General features: G+C 44.4%; 1 protein-coding gene across 4 annotated transcripts in view; it reads right to left on the bottom strand.

Moving 5' to 3' along the window:
• The window catches only part of CBFB (core-binding factor subunit beta), a 66656-nt gene extending 43662 nt beyond the window's left edge, over window positions 1-22994 (bottom strand). For all 4 annotated transcript variants that reach the window (XM_077455129.1, XM_077455122.1, XM_077455133.1 and 1 more), the window contains exons 1-3: window positions 22806-22994; window positions 17305-17391; window positions 16993-17109 (exon numbers count right to left, since the gene is read on the bottom strand). In XM_077455129.1, the coding sequence (XP_077311255.1) occupies window positions 16993-17109; window positions 17305-17391; window positions 22806-22883 (282 nt within the window). In that variant the 5' untranslated portion in view covers window positions 22884-22994. The remainder of the gene's footprint in view (window positions 1-16992; window positions 17110-17304; window positions 17392-22805) is intronic.
• Window positions 22995-26640: the final 3646 nt, after the last annotated feature.

The following is a 26640-nucleotide window of genomic DNA, read 5'->3' as shown; positions in this document are numbered from 1 at the left end:
TTGTGTCTTAAGGTGTATCGAAACACAAAACCAAAAATTATTATATATTGCAGCTTACTAGCGGCTTGGGGTATTGACTGCATTTGTTTTCTTTTTCCTGACAGTTGCTTCACTTAAAGCGGGAGTCCACGGGGACTCCGCGTTTTTTTTTTTTTTTTTTTAAAAGCCAGCAGCTACAAATACTGCAGCTGCTGACTTTTAAATAGTGACACTTACCTGTCCAGCGCGCCCGCGATGTCGGCACCCGAAGCCGTTCGCTCGCTCGGCTGCCGGGTCCCGCCGCCATCTTGGGTATGGGAATCAGGAAATGGAGCCTTTCGGCTTCATTTCCCGGTTCCCTACTGCGCATGCGCAAGCCGCGCGGCGCAATCCGGACGGTCCCCGCTGCCTCTGGGAGCTGTGTGTTTCCCAGCAGGCAGCGGGGCACTTGCTGAAGGGGGCGGGCGCTTGCGGAACGGGGGCGTAACGTACGCCCCGTTCCGCAGAGAGCTAGCCCGGAAGTGGGTGCAGTTACCTGGATTATCCAGGTAACTGCACCCCCCTCCCCCCTGAAAGGTGCCGATTGTGGCGCCGGAGGGGGGGGGGATTCCGATGAGCGGAGGTCCATTTTAGGGTGGACCTCCGCTTTAAAGTAGTTCTAAAGCCTAAACCTTTTTTTTCCTTAATGTATTCCCTGCATTAAAGTGGTTGTAAACCCTTACAAACCACTTTGACCTAGATTAAGGCTTACCTGTAGGTCCAAGAAATATCTCCTAAACCTGCACGGTTTAGAAGATATTTACCTGAAGACAGCGGCACGCAGGCGCACTGGGCAAGCCACAGATCGCGGCGATATGCCGCGAGTGTCGGCTCCCATGCGCATAAGTGACGTCATCGCTGCTCCGGCGAATCACAGCGCCGGGGCAGCGAGACCCACCAAGAAGATGGACGCTCGGAACTACAGGGGACAGCGGTGGCTTCGCTGGCTCCTGTGTCAGGTAAGTGACACATAATGGACTACTATGCGATGCATAGTAGTCCATTATGCTTTACCTTTGCAGGGAATCAAAGAAGAAGTAAACCCATCAGGGTTTACTTCCTCTTTAAAGGTAAAAAATGTTTAGGTAGTAGTACTGCCTCCCTGAACCCCTCATATTTACTGCACTTAATCCAGCACTGTGCCCATCTGTAGCGGCTCTCTCCTCTCACTTTCTGGTCTCACAGGCTTCGCCGAAGCAGCAGGAACCATCGGCTACCACTGCCGTCAGTCAGACCCTGTGGCGAAGGAGCCCGGGGCGGTGCCAGGCCACGCTGTCTGTGTGTATGGATGCAGCAGGAGCAAGGTTTTAGGAACGAAAATGCACTAGCAAGCTGCTTGCTATGGGAGTACTTGCAGAAGAGGAGAAGCCAGGAGCACCAGTGGGGGACTCGAGAAGAAGAGGTTTGGAGCTGCTCTGCGCAACTCTATTGAACAGAGCAGGCAAGTAAATCCTGTTTAATTACTTAAAAAAAAAAAAAAAAAAAAAAAAAAAAGAACAACAACAACAAACACACACACACACACACACACACACACACACAAACAAAAAACACCTTTACAACTGCTTTAATTTTCACATGGCAATCCTGCAAATATTACTTTCTATCCTGGGTGGCTACGTTACTCCTCCACTGTATCTATGGAGGGAGCCTTAGGTAGTTCTCCTAATATGGACTGCAGATGGGTCTTTATCGCTTCATCTTTAATACAGTACATGGTAGTTTACAGAAGGCAGGAAGGAAGACAGTCTTCAAACGATATGAGGAAACCACATTTCTGGCAGGATCAACAGGCATTTTCTGTATTTTCTTATGTTTGTTACTTGAAAAAAGAAAAATATAAAAAAAAACTGAAAAACACATTTTGTTTGCAAGTGTCTGTTTACAGTGGCACTTCTAAACAATGCTTGCATTTGATAGGATGCAGTCATTTGGCCAATCATTTTCCACTCGGCTCAGTTGATTTTAAATAGACTTTTGTAGAAACAGGTGGTGTTTGAAGGGCCATCCATCGCTTGAATTTCAGCCCATTCAGCAGGGATCAGCTAAAATTCAAGTCATCTATGGCCAGCTTTCGAGAGGATGAAAAGATATCCTCTAGCTTCGTGTTGATTCTACAGGACAGGATAGCTATACGGCGGCTCACGGGGTCGGGATAGCGCACAGCGGGGGTGTCGCTGATCTTGGTGGATGGTTGCGATGACCGCCGGCCAAGAGTGATCATGAGCAGGAGAGACAGAACAGGGACGAGTGTGTGCAAACACATACTTCCCTGTTCTGTTCTGACAGGAGTGACAGATAGTGTGTTCCTATTAGCTAGGAACCCACGATCCGTCACTTCCTCCATTTGGTCTCCTCCCCCTTCAGGTAGAATCACCTCCAAGGGAACACCGTAAACCCGTCTGGCGCCCCCTAGTGTTAACCCCTTCACCGCCACTGACATTTTTTTTTCGTCATTATTCAATCCCTTGGGACAAAAAAATAAAATAAAAAAATAAATATTCAATGGGCTCAACATGCCCCTCAGCAAATAGCTTGGGGTGTCTACTTTACAAAATGGGGTCATTTGGGAGGGGGTTGCGCCATCTTGGCATTTTATGGCCTTCAAAACTGTGATAGGTAGTGAGGAGTGAAATAAAAAATGAATGCCCTTAAAAATCCTGAAGGCGGTGCTTGTATTTCGGGGTCCCGCACGCGGCTAGGCTCCCAAAAAGTCCCACATATGTGGTATCCCCGTACTCAGGAGAAGCAGCAGAATGTATTTTGGGGTATAATTTCACATGTGCCCATAGCATGTGTGAGCAATATATCATTTAGTGACAACTTTGAGCAAAAAAAAGAAAAGTTTGTAATATTCCCGCAACTTGTGGCAAAATATAAAATATTTCATGGACTCAACATGCCTTTCAGCAAATAGCTTGGGGTGTCTACTTTCCAAAATGGGGTTTGTGCTATTTTGGCATTTTATGGCCTTCAAAACTGCGATAGGTAGTGAAGAGTGAAATCAAAAATGTTCACCCTTAGAAACCCTAAAGGTGGTGATTGGTTTTCAGGGTGCCGTACGCGGCTAGGCTCCCAAAAAGTCCCACATATGTGGTATCCCCGTACTCAGGAGAAGTAGCAGAATATATTTTGGGGTGCAATTCCACATATAACCATGGCATGTGTGAGCAATATATCATATAGTGACAACTTTTTGTAAAAAAGATTTTTTGTCATTATTCAATCCCTTGGGACAAAAATAAATAAATATTCAATGGGCTCAACATGCCCCTCAACAATTTCCTTGGGGGGTCTACTTTCCAAAATGGGGTCATTTGGGGGGGGGGGGGGGGGGGGGTTGTACTGCCCTGCCATTTTAACACCTCAAGAAATGAGATAAGCAGTCATAAATTAAAAGCTGTGTAAATTCCAGAAAACGTACTCTAGTTTGTAAACGCTATAACTTTTGCGCAAACCAATAAATATACGCTTATTGACATTTTTTTTTACTAAAGACATGTGGCTGAATAAATTTTGCCCTAAATGTATGACTAAAATTGAGTTTATTCGATTTTTCTTATAACAAAAAGTAGAAAATATATTCCCCCCCCCCCTCGAAATTTTCGGTCTTTTTCCATTTATATTGCTAAAAATAAAAAAATTTAAATTGCAGAGGCAATCAAATACCATCAAAAGAAAGCTCTATTTGTGGGAAGAAAGGGACGCAAATTACGTTTGGGTACAACATTGCATGACCGCACAATTACCAGTTAAAGCAGTGCAGTGTGAAATTGTAAAAAGACCTCTGGTCCTTAGGCTGAAAATTAGTCCGGGGCTTAAGTGGGTAATCAATGCAATTTTAGCATTGATTGCTGCATTAATGCCAATGAACCCAAAAATGTGTCAAAATGGTCTGATGTGTCCACCATAATGTCGCAGTCACAATAAAAATAAATATTTCGCAGATCGCTGCGATTACTAGAAAAAAAAAAAAAAAAAGTTATAAATCTGTCCCCTATTTTGTAGACGCTATAACTTTTGCGCAAACCAATCAATATATACGCTTATGGCAATTTTTTTTACCAAAAATATGTAGAATACATATCGGCCTAAACTGAGGAAAAAAAAATTGTTTTTTTTATATATTTTTGGGGGATATTTATTATAGCAAAAAGTAAAAAATAATGTGTTTTTTTTTTTCAAAATTTACGCTGTTTTTATTTATAGCGCAAAAAAAAAAAAACTGCAGAGGCAATCAAATACCACTAAAAGAAAGCTCTATTTGTGGGAAAAAAATTGTCTGGGTACAACATTGCATGACCGTGCAATTGGCAGTTAAAGCGACGCAGTGCCGAATGGCATAAAGTGCTCTGGTAAGGAAGGTGGTAAATTCTTTTCGGGCTGAAGTGGTTAAAAAAAATAAAAATAAAAAAATAAAATAAAAAAAATACCTTTAGTGTCACTTTAAAGTGGTTATAAAGACTTTTTTTTTACCCTAATGCATTTCTTGCATGAAGAAAATAATGTTTAGGTAGCAGTATTCCCCCCTCATCCTCCCTACACTTGCCTGGGTCCTTATTCAATCCAGCCTTGTGCAAGTCTGTAGTGGCTCTCTCCCTTCACTTCTTGGTCTCACAGGCAGACAGCGATGAGGGAGTGGGGGGCAGAGCCAAGCCCCGATGTCTGTGCCTATAGATGCAGACCACAAGGCTCAGTAGTGAGCCCACATGAGTACCCCCATAGCAAGTGGCTTCCTATCCTATTCCTACCGGCTACAGTGGAGGAGCCAGAAGCGCCGGTGGGGGACCCAAGAAGAGGTGGTTTGGGCCATACTGCGCCATTCCATTGCACAGAGCATGTAAATATAAACCTGTTTATTTTATTTTTTTTAATTGCATTTTACAATCACTTTAAGCCTCCTCTACTCTATCTAAAATGAACAAATTGGAATTTAGATATACTTAAAGCGGCAGTCCGCCGGGAGTTCCGCCGTTTTTTTTTTTTTTTTAAAAAGCCAGCAGCTACAAATACTGCAGCTGGTGACTTTTAAAATAAGGACACTTACCCGCCCAGCGCGCCCGCGATGTCGGCACCCGAAGCCGATCTCTCGATCGTCTCTCGGGTGCTGCCGCCGCCATCTTGGGTATGGGAATCAGGAAGTGGAGCCTTTCGGCTTCATTTCCCGGTTCCCTACTGCGCATGCGCGAGTCGCGCTGCGCAATAAGGGTGGTCCCGCTGCCTCTGGGATCTGTGCGTTTCCCAGCAGGCAGCGGGGGACTTTCAGAAAGGGGCGTAATCCAGGGGCGTACCTGCACCCCCCTCCCCCCTGAAAGGTGCCAATTGTGACGCCGGAGGGGGGGGGGGGGATTCCAATGAGCGGAAGGTCCACTTTAGGGTGGACCTCCGCTTTAAACTGTCTTACTAGTACAGAAAATCAAGTTATCCAGTTGGCAGCCTCACTTTGTACTGCTGCTGATCAGTCAGCCTGATATTTCTGTAAGACTGTGTTAATGCCTGGACATCCTAGCCCAAAGATGAAACTGTTCAATGCAGGAACTGCAAATTAAAGAGGATGGCCTCAAACTATTAGCATACAAATATAAGAATTAAAGATGAAGGAGGCAGCTTGTAAGTAACAACATATGTATTTTTGTAGAATTGGCAGCTTTTGGCACCCCCCCCCCAAAAGCTCCTAAACTCAGCTCTATAAAAGTCTATGGGGTTGATCACTCAAGGCAAAACTACTGTGCACTGCAAGTGCAATCACTGTAGATCGCTCAACTTCTGAGGGAAAGCTCTAAAATGAGGGGAAGCTCTGCTGATTTTATCATCCAATCATGTTCATGCAAAAATGCTGTTTTTGAATTTTCCTTGCAGGCCCCCCTCACTACCAAGTGCACTTGTACTGCACAGTGGATTTGGCTTTAGTAAAGAACCCCCCCAATGTGTCCATGTACACACAGGCTTTTACCAGAGTTTAGGAGCTGCTGCAGTTATGGGAGCTTCAACCTCCCTCTCCTGAACGCAGAAGAATCATGTTCAGGATAGGAACGTTTTGACCTCCGGCCGGCAAAATCATGGTAAAAATATTTAGTTTTGCGTCTTCTTCAAAGTAGGCTTTGTGTACAAAAAGCCTAAGTGTCCTTATATTACAAGTCAACAGCTGCAGTATTTGTAGCTGCTGACTTTTACATTTTGGGGAGGGGGAATGGAGCTCCTCTTTAATTGGGTACTTACTGATATTAAGGCAGGAGAAGCAAAAAGCAGAAACAGTCAATGAATCTTTATAGTGGTAGATCTTTATTTTGGAGCTGCACTGGTAACTACGATTGCAAATTCCCACTTCAAAAGAAATGAAGACTAACCGCCTGCAGCTAAGGCTTTCATCGGCCTTACCTAGGGCAGCCTGTGCTACAAATTTGTTAATGACACACTTCTATAAAAGGAACACAGCATGACGTCACTAAATCTTTAATGTCTGACCTTACATCATTAGCTTAAAAACATCATCAGAAAGAAATACAAAAAGGGGGAAAAACACTGCGCTATAGTTTGTGAAGAAATGGCCACAACGGCCACAACAGCAGCCAACACCAAAAACAAACAAAGTTCAACAGGTAAAATAATAAAAACGGTGTAGCGCTTCAAAAATAATAAATGTGATAAACATAAATTATAAAGGTAATAATAAAAATCGCAAAGATATAAATGCCTAGAGATAAAAGTCCAACATTAGGCGCTCATTCCACTATGTTGCTGGCATAGAAGTAACCAAGCCGTCACGAAGAAGGAAAATGGTGCACTAGGCGAAATGTATCCATGTGGGTCTACTCGATTGAAAACATCAGAGAAAAGTAGATAAATACTTCTTACCGGAACAGTTGGACCCACACAGTCATATGACGGTTGGATCTAAAAGGCTTGAGGTCACAGTCTGGGACCAAGGAGTATGAGGAGAGAGGTCTGTTGAGCTGATAGAAGAGCTCCAGGTGGTTGAAGGCTCAATGCTGGATCCTTTCAGGTGGAACGTCAAAGTAATCAAGCTCAAACGCAACCCGTTGTACCAATACTCCAACCTCCCCCGGATGGGGAGAGGGGTGTTGTGAAGTATTAAACCAAAAAAATGGAGAAAAAGAAAGAAAAGCTCCACATGGTGCGGGTCAAACGATATAAAAAAATATTGGTTTATTGAAGTCAAAAGGTAATTAATGACTTAGTGATCACATAAAAAACAAAATAAAATTAAAAGCAATGTGGGGTGCCAACAGCTCGCCCGACGCGTTTCGACATATGTGTCTTCAACTGGGGCATGTTGAAGACACATGCCCCAGTTGAAGACACATATGTCGAAACGCGTCGGGCGAGCTGTTGGCACCCCACATTGCTTTTAATTTTATTTTGTTTTTTATGTGATCACTAAGTCATTAATTACCTTTTGACTTCAATAAACCAATATTTTTTTATATCGTTTGACCCGCACCATGTGGAGCTTTTCTTTCTTTTTCTCCATTTTTTTGGTTTAATACTTCACAACACCCCTCTCCCCATCCGGGGGAGGTTGGAGTATTGGTACAACGGGCTGCGTTTGAGCTTGATTACTTTGACGTTCCACCTGAAAGGATCCAGCATTGAGCCTTCAACCACCTGGAGCTCTTCTATCAGCTCAACAGACCTCTCTCCTCATACTCCTTGGTCCCAGACTGTGACCTCAAGCCTTTTAGATCCAACCGTCATATGACTGTGTGGGTCCAACTGTTCCGGTAAGAAGTATTTATCTACTTTTCTCTGATGTTTTCAATCGAGTAGACCCACATGGATACATTTCGCCTAGTGCACCATTTTCCTTCTTCGTGACGGCTTGGTTACTTCTATGCCAGCAACATAGTGGAATGAGCGCCTAATGTTGGACTTTTATCTCTAGGCATTTATATCTTTGCGATTTTTATTATTACCTTTATAATTTATGTTTATCACATTTATTATTTTTGAAGCGCTACACCGTTTTTATTATTTTAAAAACATCATCACCTTTTCAAATGTAAAACGTTCCCCTGCCTAACTGTTCCCTTCAAGCGCTGGTCACAGTTTATGCAAAGTGTATTCTCCATCTGTCTACTAGGATTAAAATGGGCAACTACACATTTTAAAATTAATAGCTTGTGGCAAACATATTACAATAGTTGTATAGAATAGTAGCTAATGGAAATTCAAACCCAAGAAGAACAATTTATTATTATTGCAGCTTACTAGTCCTTGAGCTCGTTCACACCATGCTTTCTGAGGCATGAGTGCGAACGCGTAAACATAGTGGTCCCAGCTATACACACTGTATAATAACATGCCAGAATAAAAAGGATTTCAAAAGTAGACTTGAATTTAAAAAAATAATAAAAAAATTAAAACAAATAGGTTCTAGGGAACATGTAGAAATGTTCATTGTGTCCTGAAAGATACATTTTGCCTTGCATTCCTTCTAAAGGTTAGTAGTACGCTTCTTGGCTCTAGATTATAGATTCCTGTGGCTTTAGTGTATATCTGCAATTTAAAATCAGCGCTCAGTGGAACTCAACATACATACAATAAATTAAAAATATCACATTTAATCAAAAGAGAAGCACAGAGGTAAAGTCATTAATATCCAGCACAACAGTGAGGGATGTACTTATTGCAGTCAAGTAAAAATCCAAAAGTAATAGTACACTGTGCCGCCTACCCTCAGGAAACAAGGGGTTAACTCTCAGCTATAGATCTATTAACAGGTAGCCAAAGCATAGAGGACTCATAGCTCCATGTTGCAGTAACTTGGCAATTCACTTATCACAGGCTGCTGTCCACTTGAAAAAACATGTGCGCTATTCTAATCTCAAGTTGAGATGACCATGGATCAGACAGCGCTGCGCCAAGTCAGTCACCAGAGTAGGGATGAAACGATTAATTGACATATAATAATCGATAATGAAAAATCGCTGTGTCAACAATTTTCATTATCAATTAGTTGGTCCGCACCATGCGGTCCCTAGCTCCGGAGCTGGTGGCCATCTTGGCACACCTGGCGGCGGTGTTGTAAATTGTAACCCCGTCACTTCCGGTGCGGCTCCGTCGCTGAAACAGCTGACAGCGGCCCTTTACCGCGCATGCGCCACTTCAATGCTATTAACAGCGCATGCGGAGGATATTTGTTTAGCGGCGGAGAAAAATTATGGACTCAAGCGGGCGGAGACTTGCTGGGAGGGAGAGATAGAGCGGAGCTTGGAGATGGGGACGAGGCCCCGTGCATAGCACTAACTACATGTACAGTACATTGATCTGCCAATAAATACGCCTCACTGTGCCCAGACAGGACCCTTACACTCAGTTTTTTCATTATTACTTTCAAATAAATGGAAAAATGGCATTTTACGTTTTTTTTATATGGTTTTATCTGATTAATCGAACAAATAATCAGCCGATTAATCGATTATGAAAATAATTGTTAGTTGCAGCCCTACACCAGAGTACCTCTATTCACGATGAGTGGTGTCCTATAGTGTATGTCCGGGAGACATCAGGCTGGCGTCCCATGACGGCCGCCATGTGGTGAAGAGGGGAGTAGCCTGAGTCGCTGGGAACAACCGAAAAAGGACAACCACTACCGTTCGGAAAATGGAGCTCCCGTTCTGAAGGAAAGGGCGGTCAGTGAAGCTCAGCAAGTTACCGTGACTGACATGTTTTTCGCGCCTGCGCTTTGTCAAAGTCCTGGTCTTTCCATGTGAAAGAGCCCTAAGACACTGTACCTGACTGTTATGCTCACGAGATCTGGAGTGAGACTTAGTGATGTCACTGCTGTGTATATCATTGCTCTAATTGCTGGAGAGAAAGTTGCAGTGTAGAGATCTCCCTGCTCCTGCATAAAGTGATTCTAAAGTCTGATATTACCTTAATGCATGTCCTTTAAAAAGGTAAAAAACTTCCCACTATCCCCCCCCCATTTCTGTACACTTACCTGTCCCTTCCCACTAACCCAGTGCTGTCCTGTTGCAGCAGCACTGCCCTGCTCTCTTTCTAGTCTCACAGAAGACACTGAGGGCAGCAGAACCATAGGCCGCTACTGTTAGTCATTCTCCTGTGAGGAGGAAGCGGAGGCTTACCAACACTGTGTGTATCCATGGATGCACATAGCTTGGTTCGGGAATGCACCTTCACCAGTGCCCCCATAGCACAAGGCTTAATAAGGGCCAGAATGAGCACCAAAGGAGAGGTAAGGGATCACTGTGCAATATTGTCCTCACTCAGTTATTCCCTGAACAGAGAGCCATGCCTGTCATCAATTCTCTGCTCTGTGCCTCCAGTGCTCACTGGAGTGCTGGGCCATGGAGGGGGCGGGACCAACTGATTCAGGCTCTCAGCGGCTTGCTGAGAAACAAAAAAACATAACAGACAGGCACTATTGTCTTTGAAAAGATGCAACACACAGCAATGAAAATTATTTGTTCAGCCAATGGGTGGGAGTTAAGCCCCGTACACACGAGCGGACTTTTCAACATCCAAAGTCGGACGGACTGAGTCCGTCAGACTATTCGATCGTGTGTGGGCTGCAACGGACTTTTGACTCGCCAAAGTCCGAAGGACTTTAGAATATGGAACATGCTTCAAATTTTTCCGAAGGAACTCCGCCGGACCCGGTCCCTTCGAAAAATTTGCTCGTGTGTATGCTATTCCGACGGACTAAAACCGACGCTAGGGCAGCTATTGGCTACTGGCTATGAACTTCCTTATTCGAATCCAGTCGTACGTCATCACGTTCGAATCCGTCGGAGTTTAGTGTGATTGTGTGTGGCCAAGTCCGCTCCGCCAAAAAGTCCGTCAGAACTCAGACGGAACTCATTCGGAAGTCTGTCGGACATAAGTCCTCTCGTGTGTACGGGGCTTTAAAACTATACCCCCGATTTCAGACTTTAGATCTGCTTTTGGGGAATGTGGTCTTCAGATTAGAGGTGGAAACCCCCTCTGCTTTGTAGGCAAATAAAACCATCAGGGGTCACACAGATTGTAAGTGTAGAAACAAAGCACTTGGACCAGCTTATCCAGTTAATTTTTAAGTGAAACAAAGCCCTGGCCTTGGCTACTGATTTCAATACATTTCCAAGGCTGGTGCAACGCTGCAGCAGAAAAGGCCAATTAGCTAAACATTTTATTATTCTTGGAAAGAATTCTAAATACCGCCGATAGAAAAACAAGCAGTGTGACCCCAGCCAGTCAAAACCCATTTACAGGGTGGAGGGATTTTCCCTTTTAGAACATGCATGTAGAGATGTACCCAACAACCCATGTCTAAGAACTTTCAAAACACGGAAAAACCCACTGAAAACATACAATGCATTGTGAAAATCTATGTGACTTACAACAGCATGAAATTTCACGGTGCCACATTAATCAAAATTATTGTAATAATTATAGAAAGAAAAATGTCACAGAAATTGTATGAATTTCACAAAACATTTGTTTGTGTTCTGTAAATGAAAAATAAGTTACTAACGATAAGACAGTCATTCCACCACATCCTTAAAAGATGACAGTCCAAGATAAGTAAATAAAGAAGTCCATATGGCAAGACCCTCTGATTGGTTCCTCCCCACCCCCCCAGGAAAACATCTTTGGTTTTCCTGCTGTGTGAAGGAAGTCTTACCAACCACAAAATAAAGGGGGGGGGTTTCCCTCTGAGAGATCAGGAAGGAGGGAGGTAGACGATTAGCATTAACCTGTGTACAGAACAGATACAATTTTTGCTCTTATGCATTTGTACTGCAGGAAAAACTTTTTTCGATACAGTGCAGACCGAGTAAACCTAGGAAAAAAATAAATAAAAAAAATTGTACTTGGTCCACATCTTTAAAGTGGTTCTCCAGGTCACAATCAACACACCACCCAACCTTTCCTAGTGCTCCCTTCATTCTAACAATGAACAGTTTTTGCACTAAACATGTAAATAAAAGGCAAAAATCTAATATAGAAATACCCGTGTGGTCATCACTAGCTGCTGTTCTTACTGATCTCCCCCGGGCTTAGATGGCAAGGGGACTGGCCGTATCACCAGTGGGCAGAGCTCTGGAAAGGCAGGCATAAAGTGTCCACTCAATTATCAAAGCCCCGCTCACTGTTCCCTTACATACTGCTGTAAGGGGACTGGTCATCCAAGACTTGTGCAACCACAAGTGTCCAGTCAAGTGGAAGGGAATTATAAAACGTAAATCCTCTGAAGGAGGACTTTGACAGATGACCTGATGAGGAAGCTGCAGATTCAAGGTAAATGAGAGGCAAGTGGTGCCATCAATATGAATGTGCATCTAAAAGACTGCAGCAACTCAATGTAACCCAGAGTGGGGCTTTAACTGGAGCTGCTGCTTTGTCCTCTGGAGGAGCTGAAGAGATCCACAGCTCAGGTGTGAGAATTTGTCCACAGGACAACAATCAGTCATGCATTCTACTAGGGCTGAAACAACTAATCGATTACCATTTTCATAATCGATTAATCGGGCAGTAACATAATGGGGTAAAAATAAAAATACTAAAATGATCCCTTTATAGTACAAAAATATAACCACCACTGTAAATATTACTTTCACTGTTCTACAGTAAAAATTTGAACCCCTTCCAGTAGTGATTATCTGCTTTTTTGTACTATAAAGGGCCAACCCCAGTCTTTTTAACCCCATTATGTTACTTAACGTCTTAGGCCTGGTTCACATCTATATGTTTATTGGTGCTTTTAGCAGAAACGCACTACAGTTCATTTACATGGTTTCCTATGGGACACGTTCACATCTGTGCTTTTTTCAGTCACTGCACATTTGGAAAGGGTCAGGGACTTTTAAACGCGAAGCGGTGCTTTTTTTGTTCAATATACTTCAATGGAGAAGCTGCAGAAAAGAATGTAATGCATTTTTGCAGCAATTTGTGTTTTTTATTCTGCCCAAAAAAATAAATGCAAATTGCAGTAAAATCACATGCACAAAAATCAAAACGCAAAGCAAAAAGCACCACAGAAACAAATAAAAAGCAAAAACTGTATAGGTGTGTACCAAGCCTTATGCTGGTCACACGGATCAATTTTCAGGTGAGAATATTCAGATGAAAAGAATGTTGTTTGAAATTGTCACTTCATTTCTGAACAAAAACCACAAACTGTCTGAAAATTCCTTTGACCAAGAAGTTTTCTATTATTTCCAAATGTTCCCATCACTGTGGTTGAAAATGAACATCAATTTCACCCACTTTTTTTTTTTTAAAGGTTATTAACCAATTAATCGAAACAATAAATCGGCCAACTAATCGATTATGAAAATAACCGTCAGTTGCATCCCTACATTCTACCAATCTGGCCTTTGGAAGAGTGGCAAAAAGAAAGCCATAAAAAGTCCCATTTGCAGTTTGCGAGAAGCCATGTGGGGGGCACAGCAAACACGTGGAAAAAGGTGCTCTGGTCAGATGAGACCAAAACTGAACTTTTTGGCATAAAAGCAAAACGCTTATGCCCTGTACACACGGTCGGACTTTCCAACTGACTTTTTCTGTTGGAATTTCCGACACACAAAAGTTTGAGAGCAGGATGTAACATTTTCTGACAACAAAATCCTATCGTTTAAATTCCGCATGCTCAGAATAAAATTACGAGACGAAAGCCATTGGCTACTGCCCTCTTTATAGTCCTGACGTATGTGTTCTACGTTACCGTGTTCAGAACGATCGGATTTTCCGACAACTTCGTGCGACCTTGTGTATGCTAGACAAGTTTGGGCCAAAATCCGTCAGAAAAAAAAAATCAGACGGATTTTGTAGTCGGAATGTCTGACCGTGTGTACAGGGCATAAGTGTGGTGGAAAACCAACACTGCACATCACCCTGAACACACCATCCCCACAGTGAAACATGGTGGTGGCAGCATGTTGCAGGGATGCTTTTCTTTAGCAGGGACAGGGAAGTTGGGCAGAGATGATGGGAAGATGGATGGAGCCAAATACAGGACAATCTTAGAAGAAAACCCGTTAGTCTGCAAAAGACTTAAAAAGAGAAAGACAGGCGCCTCTGAATGTACAGTTAATACGTTTATTCCAATTGTAAAGAATAAAATTCACATGAGGAAGAGGAATACAAGCACTTCATATTGGGATATCCTGTCTTTTTGTTTTCATGTCTGGAAGGTTGCTTCTACTCCCCCGACCCCCCACAAGGCCAGCCCTGAACCAGTGGATTTGTTTTTTGCCTTTTTAAACAAAAAAAGGCCATTTGGACATTATCATGCAAGGACTGCAATAATGCACTGGATTCTGAATGACACGTAGCAATTGTTTTGTGTACAGCGCCAGACTATCCCTAATGGTTTAGATCAAAGCATATTCATGTGTTAGAATAGCCCAGTCAAAGTCCAGACCTAAATCCAATTGAGAATCTGTGACAAGAAGAATGGGCAAAAATGTCACTTTCTAGATGTGAAAAGCTGGTAGAGACATCCCCAAAAAGACTTGCAGCTGTAATTGCAGGGAAAGTTGGTTCTACAAAGTATTGACTCAGGGGGGCTGAATACAAATGCACCCCACACTTTTCAGATATTGGTTTGAAAAAAAAATTTTGAATACTATTTATCATTTTCCTTTCACTTTACAATTCTGTGCTACTTTGTGTTGTTCTATCACATAAAACCCCAATCAAATATAAATTTACATTTTTGGTTGTAAAATGCCAGGGTGTGGAAAACGTCAAGGGGTATGAATACTTTTTCAAGGCACTGTTGGGACGTAATGCACGTAAAGAACTCATCTGACATGTGATTTGGCACCTGAATTCCAGAATAAGACTACAGTGATATCAGTAACTGCACGAGGCAATTTGCAAGCAGTTTTGACCCCAAAAGGTTGTGTGGGGCACATGTTCGCAGTGATCTGGGGTAGTTAGATCACTAGTTACTATGTTTTTAAAGCACACCTGCCATCAGAGAAAGATTGAGACTACCATAGTCAATCTGCTGAATATTTTTGATGAACATTGAAGACTTCATATTTATCTCCTTACATATGTACTTTAAAGTGTATATTCACCCGTTGATAAAAAAAAATGCAAAAAAGGTGAACACTGTACACCCTCCCCACCCACACTTCATCCCCAATATGTTTACCTCCACTGATGATGAGCTGTCAGTACCCACACAGCCAGTGAAGCGGTTCGGGTTGCCACAAATGCCTATCATTTGAAATCCCAGCTCTTCTTCCTGCAGCACTTCCAGGTAAGATCATAGAGATGCTCTATGCCAGGGATATGCAATTAGTGGACCTCCAGCTGTTGCCAAACTACAAGTCCCATCATGCCTCTGCCTCTGGGTGTCATGCTTGTGGCTGTCAGTCTTGCTATGCCTCATGGGAATTGTAGTTCTGCAACAGCTGGAGGTCCGCTAATTGCATATCCCTGCTCTATGCCATCACTGACCAATCAGAATTACACTGACCCATCCCCGAAGAAGTGCAGAAAGAAGAAGAGCTGGGATTTCAAATCTCTGGACTGCCACACCAGCTACCTGGACACTGACATCACTCATGAATGTCAGGTACAGCAGGGAGGTGGGGGGGTGTATGCTGTTGGATCACCTTTTATTTTTTACTGAAAAGGTGATCTAGTCCTTTAAATACAATGCACTGGCAATGCTATGCTCACTGTGGTCTCAAGTAAATTCACCATGTACTGGCAGTATTAAGTGCAATGTGCTTCTAATTGTATAATGTTCAGTATCACTGTGTTCCTAACAATCCCATATAGGGAAGTAGTATGTCCATTGTAGCCTTCAGTACCTTTACCATGTACTGGCGGTAAGAAGCTCACTGCATTTCAGAGTAACTGTGAAACGTGCAAAATAGGGTTTGTTCACATAGTCTTGAGTACTAATCAGTGTTTTGGCCAACAAGGATTGCAATGGCCATTACAAAAAGGTATTAGCTGCACCTTGGGGATTCATCAGTGTGACATCGCCTGTACCGATTCAACCAACCATCTCTTCTGACTATAGGCTGCCAGCTAGAAGAGGATATGGCCACAAAAGTAAATCATCTCGTGTCTATGGGTACGCTAAATAATTTGCCATGAAGAACCTTTTTTTTTTTTACTAAGCTCCTAAGTAATTTTCCCATGTACTGCTAGTATTATCCTCACTGCTTGCATTGTGCTCTAGGAGAAGTGACTATACCACTATGCTGTGCTCTATGAGAAGGGATTATGCTGTTCTCTATGAGACATGAAATATTCAACCTGCCAATAACTTGGTGATATAAATTGGACATCTCTTTCTCTACCAACAACTAGTTTATTCTTGTTCCAAAAAAAGGGGCACACAGTTTTCATCATTCATCGCTAAAAAAAATTTAAGTAAAAGGGATTAAAGAAATACCTTGTATGTTGTAATTAGGATTTTGCTAAGATTATGAAATTATTAAGATATTCAAACCGCAGACATGATTACACACCAATCCTGACCAAGAAAACTAGCATTCTTCACAAATTGGCTTTGAGAGGTGTTGAAAAAAAACATGTTTATGCTCTCCACAAATGGCTATTAAAAAATGTTTTGTTTTAGATGTAAAGCCCAACTGAATGTTCAGTATATATCAGCTAAATACATTCTAGGTGCATCAAAACAAAAATAGGTGTGCAAAGTCTTACAATTAAAAAAAAAATAAAAAAATCAGCTACATCCTAGGTAGAAAAAAAACGGGTCTCTGCCAACATGCTGCAGAGATGGACCGTTGATTTTTTTTGTGTAGAAGCAGTGGTCTCTCTGCAGAGGTTCAATGTATCATATAAATACACACTAGAACAGGACAAGCAAGTTGTAATGTCTATGAGAAGTGGGCAGTGCTGGGATATCTGGTGCGGAAACCTCACAGATAGGAGTTCCCAGGAGAAAAGGTGAGCAGAACAGCATCTAAATAAAAGTGATTTCAGAAATGAGCAAACATCTGGCCTGCAACTTACCTTGCCAGACTCCCTCTCGAAGTCCACATAATCTCGTGTGGGTGCCTGGCGTGGCTCACCTTGCCAACTAGCTGGAAAGAACTGCAGAGAAAGATTGGTTCCTGTTGCCACAAATGCCTATAATAGAAAATCAATAGACATCAAGTCAATTTTATGCATAAATACAAAGTGATCACCTTCTACAAAGACAAGTCTAGCTCTAGTGTACAAGCAGAACTGTTACCCTTTCCTTATGCAGCATTATTAATGAATAAGATTTGAAGCTCTGTATGGATATACTGAACAACTAAATGTTTTTCTTTAAATACTTACTATTTCGGAACGGCCATCCCTGCAAGCATTCTGAAAACGTGCCTGTCGTTCCTCGTGAGGTCGGTCTCGAAATCCTGTGTATTTGATCTAAAAATAAACAAAATATAGTAATCCAATGAAAAACGGTATTAATGTATTTTTGTAATACCACCAAGCATGCTGTACCTGAGATGGACAGACAAACCCTCAGGTAGAGCCAGTAGGTCATTAATCCTTTTGAACACCGTGATCTGGAGTTACACAGACCATAGAGAGGCCAGCACTCCAAAGTGACATCCAAAATATTTTTTATCTGAACATGAATACAGTTAGCAACCCAAAGTGTTTGAGACACGTATGGCCTCTTCATTAAAGTGACCCAAGATATAAAAGCGAAATAAGCGTTTAAAAAAAAAAAATCGTTTTTTTTTTTTTTTTAAATAGCCAAAAATTAAAAACGCCTGTAAACAAAACGGGGCTAAACCCAAGTTACTGCATTGAGCGTTTGAAATGCCTCTAAACACAGCTTCTGAATGCATTTTTTGGGTTCCAAAAAAAGCCTCTAAATGTATCTGCCTAGAAACAACTATAAATGACCCTGTGTACATGGACAGATAAGATAACAGAGGGGAGTTCAGGAGCCCAACTGCACCTAAACGTCAGTTTACCAGCAGCAGTGTACATGAGGCCTAATGCATTCTGTGCATTAAAGTGGAAATAAACCCATCAATTTAATTTTCAAAAACAGTTACATTCCCACAATGCTAACTGTCACATTGGTTGTGCTCTCAATGGAACTGTTAAACTATCAAATTGCTAGTGTAATAGCTGATCACATATGCAGCATCATAGCAGTCGAAGATCAAACAAGATGGCAGCTTTCTTGACTGAAAAGGATAGGAGGGTTTAGTTCCACTTTACCAATTTCACCCCCTTCCTGCCCAGGCCAATTTTCAGACTTCAGCGCTGTCACTCTTTGAATGGCAGGTGTGTAGCCATGCAATACTCTACCCATACGAAATTTTGATTGTTTTTTGAGACAGATAGAGCTTTATTTTGGTGGTATTTAACCTCCCTGGCGTTATGATTCAGTCTGGTTTTAGGTGCTGAAAGCGGTACAATTATTTTGCATGGAAATTTGGCATTTTATATTGTAGTCCTGTAATTCTTAAGCCGCGTACACACGGGCGGACTGTCTGGCCAACTAAGTCCGTCAGACAATCCGACGGACAGTCCGTCCTACTTTCGAATGAACGTACTTGACCACACACGATGAACAAACAGTCCGTCGAAAGCTTGCGCGATGACGTGTACAGCACGTACGATGGGACTAGAAATAGGACGTCCAATACACAGCAATGCAACCTTTCGCCGTGTAAATCCTTTCTGAGCATGCGCCATACTTAGTCCGTCGAACTTGCCTACACACGAGCGGACTGTCCGCTAAAACTAAAGTTGGACGGACAATATTACGGAAATTCCGAAATACTTAGTCCGCCAGACTGCACGCTGAAAAAGTCCGCTGAAGCCCACACACGAGCAGACTGTCCGCTGAAATGTGTTTCGGCGGACTAAGTTGGACAGACAGTCCGCCCGTGTGTACGCGGCTTTAGGATTAACTCTCTTAAATCTGTTCCAAACCAGAGTCTAGCAGACATCCCGGGTATGATAAAGTTTATAATATAATAAAGAATAATAAAAATTATTCAATAATGTAATCAAATCCTAAAACACTGAAAAAGGGACACTTTCTGGTTGCTGGACAATCTTCAAATTTCAGGCAGAAAAAAACAGCATTTATAATATAAAAGTGCATGCAGGGCACTGCACAGACCACTAGGGACAAAGGGGGTGTGTAATTTTTTTTATACGGTACCGTAATCTGTAAGATTACAGTACTGTGTGTGTTTTGTGTCTTTTTACTTTTTTAATTTGGCGCCGATCTCCACTCCCGTGCGCCGTAACGTCACAGGGAACGGAGCTCGGCGGCATTCGGGCACTGTGAATCGAGCGGAGGAAAGCTCAATCACACAGCGCGGAGGACATCGCTGGATCCAGGGGACAAGGTAAGCAACTCTCCCTGTGTCCTCCCTGTATCCAGCGATGCGATCCCAAATCTGGCTCGGGGTTACCACTCGTGGAACTAAAATCCCAACCCGAGCCAGACTCGAGATCACCGCTAGGGAGGTAAATCACCAGTGGGATTTTTATGTTTTGCTAAACACATGAAAAAAGACCAAAAAATGTTTTTTGTATCAATAGAATAATAATGTTGCTCTGCTGTTACACCATCACCACCACCACATAGCGGGAGAATTTGATTTACAGCACTGGGACTTTGTGTTCACTTACCAACAGGATTTGTCACATCATTTTTGGTGACGGGAGATACTAAGGATCACATTTCTTTCAGCACTGGGAGTGTGGCACCACATCCCAGTAAGACTTCAGACTGCAAGGTTATCGTTATTTTCTCACCATTTGCGTTGAGTTCACTTTATTAGATACACATTGTCGTATGTATTTATTGCCATTATTGAATTTAATCATTGCACATTAATATCTTATTTTCGGATCATCATTCTTTAGCATTTTACAACAGCAGAGCAACATTATCATTAACCACCTCACTACTGGGCACTTTCACCCCCTGCCCAGGCCATCTTCTAGCTTTCAGCGCTGTCGTGCTTTGAATGATAATTGCCGTCATATGATGTCCTCCCAGAACGAGAGCTGCACTGTCCCTCCGTCATTTGACGGTGGGCGGGAGGCAAGCAGATAAAGTAATGAAAGGAAAGTCTGGATGGCTGTACACCAAAATGAGATCTTGATAAAGCACAATTCATATGCGAAACATGTCAGCTGTAACATGTAAACATGTAATTCCTCCCTTGCTTGTACTTATAGTGCTCTTCATGGTTTTATGCGAATAAAGGTATCTGGATATCAGTTTGGTGTGCAGCCATCCGGACTTTCCTTTTATTACGGTTTCAGCTGTGACTGGGCGAGCACCCTGTAGTAAGGAGATCATGCCGTTGGAGCCAGCTCACCTGTGAGCAGCATGGACTTAGTGTGTGTTGAACTGGCACCATCCTTAAAGTGTTGTTATTAATCCCACAACAGTAAAAATCAGTCTGTATATGCAATAAAGCATGCTCGTTATACTCACTGTGCAACCTAAGGTGTTAATCCTTCACCTCTTGTAAAAAGGCCATTTGATCCTGTCTTCTCTAAACCCCCCCCCCCCCCCTTCTTCCACTGTCCTCAATCTATCTGCTGACAGGACAGAGCCTTGGGTGCACTCTGCACATGCTCAGTTTGGTGTGTATTGCGAGAGTTTTTTTTTTTTTGGGAAAGTACATGTGATCAGTGCAGGACTTAATCAGCACTGTCCAGACAGAGGGCCAGAAGTCCTGCAGCCTCATAGGACAGTCAGCGTAGAATGAAAACTCCTCCTAAAAGTTTTAACCAGACACTGACAGAAGTCACAAGCCTGCTATATACTGCTGATGAGAAAAGGTATTTAGCAGTTTATATTTACTAAAATCATTGCATTTCCATGTTCTGTGTACTATGAGAGAGCAGCTATAGTGATGCCGGGTCCTGGGTTCAGTAACACTTTAATGATCATACTGTTATTTGCAGTAGATATGACACACACATTTAGAGTGGTTGCAGCAGCTGGATCACTGGTTGTTTCAAGCAGTAGAAATTTTGGCAGCAGAATAGTATTTTTGTTATTTTTCTTAGTTTGATATAAAATTTTGAAAATAAGTCAGTCATTTTTCTTCTCTACTGATGTGCACTGATGATTAGTGCCCCGATTATCAGTGTAAACAAAGTAGGCACTGTGCCCTGTCAGCCTTGCCGGTTATCATCTCTCTATTGTTCACACAGAGAAAGCGCGACAGCAAGTCTGTTTACGTACATGTGATCATCTGTGACTAGACACAGCTGATCACATGGTAAAGGGCTACTGTGATTGGCCCTTTATCGTACTGCAATCTGTTATCAGCTGTGTCTGAAGAACAAAGCAGTCACAGAGCACGCAGGAGGCACAGTTCTGGGACCAACAACTGGCGAACCGAGCTATAGCATGGGCAGGAAGGGGTTAAAGTGATTGAAAAGACTTGTTTTTATTTTAATTAAAATAACAAACATGTTATACTTTCCTGCTCTGTGTAATGGATTTCTTCTTGGGTCCCCAGACGGCACCCCTGGCTCCCCCCCTCCCTCTGACAAGCATCCCAATAGCAAGCCGCTTGCTATGGGGCACTTGTGCACGATTGTTCCCGAGCCCCGCTCTGTGTCTCCATAAGACTCCACTCCCTGCTCCCTCATCACCGTGATTAACAGCAGCAGGAGCTAATGGTTCCCACTGCTGTTTCTAAACCGATGAGGAGGGAGAGAGGCGGGAGAACTGCTGCTCATCGCTAGACCGAGATGTGGCTCAGGCATGCATTTAGGGGGAGCTGCATTTTACAGTTAGGTAAAAAAAACTTTCTGACTTTACAGCCACTTTAAGCCCAGGTTCACACTAGTGCAAACACAGACATTGTATGCGATTCGCACCCGCACAGTGGTGCGGATCACATTCGATGTCTGTGCAGCGCGAGTTCAGCTGTACAGTTGCATGGCTGAACTCACATTGAATTCACACAGAAAAAGCTGCAGGGACTCCCCCCCCCCCAAAATCGGATCACGTGGCTGTTCTCACCTATGCCATCCGATTCCTGTGCGAGTTCACAGTTGGCACTGCGATCTGATCTGGAGCCGTCATTAACAATGTATTGACACCCACAGCGGTTCGCAGAGGGCAGTGTGAACTGCCTGCGGGGGAGATGCGATGCAGGAAGCGGCGCCTTAATCACGCTGGTTCCTGCATCGCACCATTGTGAACCCAGGCTCAACCAAAAAAAACCTTCAGAGTTCACCCCCCCCTCCCCCCCCCAATACTTACCTGAGCCTGCTCTTGATCCAGTGATGTGCACAAGAGCATTAGCTCTCTCATTGGTTCCTGCTGCGGTCAGTGGGGAGGGGGCGGGGCCAAGCCATGCTTAGGGCATTAATAGGTGGGGGAGTTGTTGCAAAGCATCTCAATGTTTACTTTGAAACTTTATTTAAATGTGACAAAATGACATCTCACTCATTTCCTTGCATGTTAGTGTGATGCGGTGAATCGCAGAGTGTCACTTGGCGTTTTGTCAACGCAGAGCGCGTCCTACTTTGTGTTGGTGTGAGCGGAGCGCCTAGGACAGAGGGCCAGCCTTATTCTCTATAGGATGGACAACACGTATGATGTGAATGGAGGGGAGGGGCCACACCTGGGAACTTATCGCAGGTCAGTGGTTTCGTGATTGGGGGTAATAGTGGTGTCAGAGATGACATACAGGTGACATGATTGGGACACTAGTACCCCCCCCCCCCCATTGCAGAATTAGTGCTGGTGAAAAGTTGCCAGGTGTGGACATGGGCCCCCCAGAACACCGAGCCCCCCAATACCCTGCACCCCTCCCCCTCACCTCACACTCCCGGCTCAGTTTCCGGAAGAATTCCTCATTCTCAAACTTGCTCCTCTGGTCGGGCACCACCCGCGGCATCTTCTCACCACCAGCCGGGTCACCTCTCACTCTTCCTGTCACCCGCCCCGGGTCACCTCACGCTTGGGTGTCTCTCCCGCCCGGTGGTCGCCGCTCTCTAGCCCCACCCCTTTCCTGCTCCGCTCCGGGCTCCTCCCCTCCAATCACGTCCCTCGCCATCATTCTGTCACCCCGCCCACTCCCTCTTCCAGCCCGGCTTTGTGACGTCACGCGCCGTGGACCATTCGCAGGGCTCCGCTCCGGGCTGGCTGTGCCCGCGGTCACGTGTTGCTGTATAGTTCATGTGTCATGGATATTCAAAGATTCCAGGAATGAGCGGTCCGCCGCGGTGTGTCACTTTATTTATTGTCCTAGAATGTGATTCATAAATGGATTCATTGTTAGCTGGCTGACATGCATCTTCATCACATTGAATTTTTGCGGGGGCGTAAACAAAGTGAAGAATTCTGAAAAAAAAATCCATCAATTGCAGCTTCACTGTACCATCAAACACAGCCACTGTGCCCATCATTCGCAACCACTGTGCCAATCAAACACAGCCACTGTGCCCATCACGTGCCATCACTGTGCCATCAAACGCAGCCACTGTGCCCATCACTTGCCATCACTCTACCATCAAACACAGCCACAGTGCCCATCAATCGCAACCGCTGTGCCAATCAAACACAGCCACTGTGCCCATCACTTGCCATCACTGTGCCATCAAACGCAGCCACTGCGCCCATCACTTGCCATCACTGTGCCATCAAACGCAGCCACTGTGCCCATCAATCGCAACTGCTGTGCCCATCAAATAGCCACTGTGCCATCAAACGCAGACACTGTGCCATCAAACAGCCACTGTGCCCATCAATCGCAACCACTGTGCCATCAAACGCAGCCACTGTGCCCATCCAGGGTCGTCTTTAATATTGATTGGACCCTGTGCAAAAGTTTTCTTGCCCCCCTCCCCCTTGCAATTTCACTCTCCACCTGCTCTGAGACATACAGTAAATAGCAGCTAGACTTAAAATCAGTTTACAGTCGCAGATCAGGCAGCAATTGTGATTGGTTGCCAGCGGTTACAGCATACCATTACTGCTTACTGACTGGTTGTTAGAAGTTCCAGCACGCATTACGGCTCACTTATTAGTTGCTAGAGGTTACAGCAAATGATTCCTGCTTGTTAATTGGTTGCTAGAGGTTACCGCACATCATCTCCACACTGCATGGAAGCATGATATACATATGAATGCCGTCTTTATTTACATATCAATGCCACTGGCCACAGCTATTTGCTTAGTAATGCCGCCACTATTTACATATGAATGATGGTTATTTACATGTAAACACAGGGTTTACACAACAATAGGGCAGAGCTGGGCAGCATTAGTATCAGCACTTCACACTGAGATGTCGGAACACAGCACAGGACTAAAACTTCAAGGGACAAGGAAATTTAAACTGTGTTAGTTGGTAAGTATGAGGCAGCTGCTTTGGGCCCCACAACAATGACAGGGCCCAGGGCAGCTGCCCCTTTTGCCCTGCCTTAAAGACAGCCCTGTGCCCATCAAACACAGCCACTGTGCCCATCAATTGACACCAATGTGCCATTAAATACAACCACTGTGCCCATCAAACACAGCCACTGTGCCCATCAATTGTAACCACTGTGCCATCAAACGCAGCAACTGTGCCCATCAAACGCTGCCACTGTACCATCAAACACAGCCACTGTGCCCATCAAACACAGCCACTGTGCCATCATACGCAGCCACTGTGCCCAGCAAACGCAGCCACTGTGCCCATCAATTGTAACCACTGTGCCATCAAACGCAGCAACTGTGCCCATCAAACACTGCCACTGTACCATCAAACACAGCCCCTGTGCCCATCAAACACAGCCACTGTGCCATCAAACACAGCCACTGTGCCATCAAACGCAGCCACTGTGCCCATCAAACACAGCCACTGTCCCCATCAAACGCAGCCACTGTGCCCATCAAACGCAGCCACTGTGCCCATCAATTGACACCAATGTGCCATTAAACACAGCCACTGTGCCCATCAATTGTAACCACTGTGCCATCAAACGCAGTAACTGTGCCCATCAAACGCTGCCACTGTGCCCATCAAACACAGCCACTGTGCCCATCAAACACAGCCACTGTGCCATCATACGCAGCCACTGTGCCCAGCAAACGCAGCCAATGTGCCCATCAAACACAGCCACTGTGCCCATCAATTGTAACCACTGTGCCATCAAACACAGCAACTGTGCCCATCAAACACTGCCACTGTACCATCAAACACAGCCACTGTGCCCATCAAACACAGCCACTGTGCCATCAATCACAGCCACTGTGCCATCAAACGCAGCCACTGTGCCCATCAAACACAGCCACTGTGCCCATCAAATGCAGCCACTGTGCCATCAAACGCAGCCACTATGCCATCAAATGCAGCCACTGTGCCCATCAAACACAGCCACTGTGCCCATCAAATGTAACCACTGTGCCATCAAACACAGCCACTGTGCCCATTAAACACAGCCACTGTGCCCATCAATTGCAGCCACTGTGCCCATCAATTGCAGCCACTGTGCCCATCAAACGCAGCCACTGTGCCAATCAAATGCAGCCACTGTGCCATCAAACACAGCCACTGTGCCCATCAAACGCAGCCACTGTGCCCATCAATTGCAACCACTGTGCCATCAAACGCAGCCACTGTGCCCATCAAATGCAGCCACTGTGCCCATCAATTGCTGCCACTGTGCCATCAAACGCAGCCATTGTGCCATCAAGCACAGCTACTGTGCCCATCAAATGCAGCCACTGTGCCCATCAATTTCTGCCACTGTGCCCATCAAATGCAGCCACTGTGCCCATCAAACACAGCCACTGTGCCCATCAAATGCAGCCACTGTGCCATCAAACATAGCCACTGGGCCCCTCAATTGCAACCACTGTACCATCAAACGTAGCCACTGTGCCCTTCAAACGCAGCCACCGTGCCCATCAATTGCCGCCACTGTGCCATCAAGCGCAGCTACTGTCCCATCAAATGCAGCTACTGTGCCCATCAATTGCCGCTACTGTACCATCAAACACAGCCACTGTGCCCATCAAACGCAGCTACTGTGCCATTAATTGCCGCCACTGTACCATCCAACGCAGCCACTGTGCCCATCAAACATAGCCACTGTGCCCATAAATTGCCACCACTGTGCCATCAAACGCAGCCACTATGCCATATCAAATGCTCCCACTGTGCCATATCAAATGCTGCCACTGTGCCATCAAATGCAGCCTCACTGTGCCTAATCAAATGCTCCCACTGTGCCCCATCATTGCAGCCACTGTGCCATATCAAATGATGCCAGTGTGCCGCTGTCTATACTTACCCTGTCTCAGTGGCGGTGGGACAGCTCCTCGATTTCTTCTCCTGTCCTCTGCTATAATTATATGCCTGATAGGCATCCAATCCAGCGCCTGTCGTTTCAGCCAATCAGGTGACTGGCAACAGATCCGTGCACCTGATTGGAGAAGAAGTGCTTTAGTGTTAGGAAAGCAAATATTAATTTGCTTTTCTGACACAGCTGAGTGACCTGCGAGCTCCCAGCATGGCGCTCACAGGTCACCTTTTTTTGACGCCTTTTAGAGCCTATGGCCAGGGGCGTAACTATAGGGGGTGCAGCAGTCGCGATCGCAACTGGGCCCTGTGCTGCAGGGGGCCCATGCAGCCCCCTCTACATATGGCCGGCAGCAGCATAGGC

Source organism: Lithobates pipiens, unplaced genomic scaffold, assembly GCF_037356315.1.
Source record: "Lithobates pipiens isolate NorthernLeopardFrog02 unplaced genomic scaffold, aLitPip1_a1.2 Scaffold_10, whole genome shotgun sequence".
Classification (NCBI taxonomy): Eukaryota; Metazoa; Chordata; class Amphibia; order Anura; family Ranidae; genus Lithobates; species Lithobates pipiens.
The sequence above is the reverse complement of the archived record's forward strand: the minus strand, read 5'-3'. Positions and strand labels throughout refer to the sequence as shown.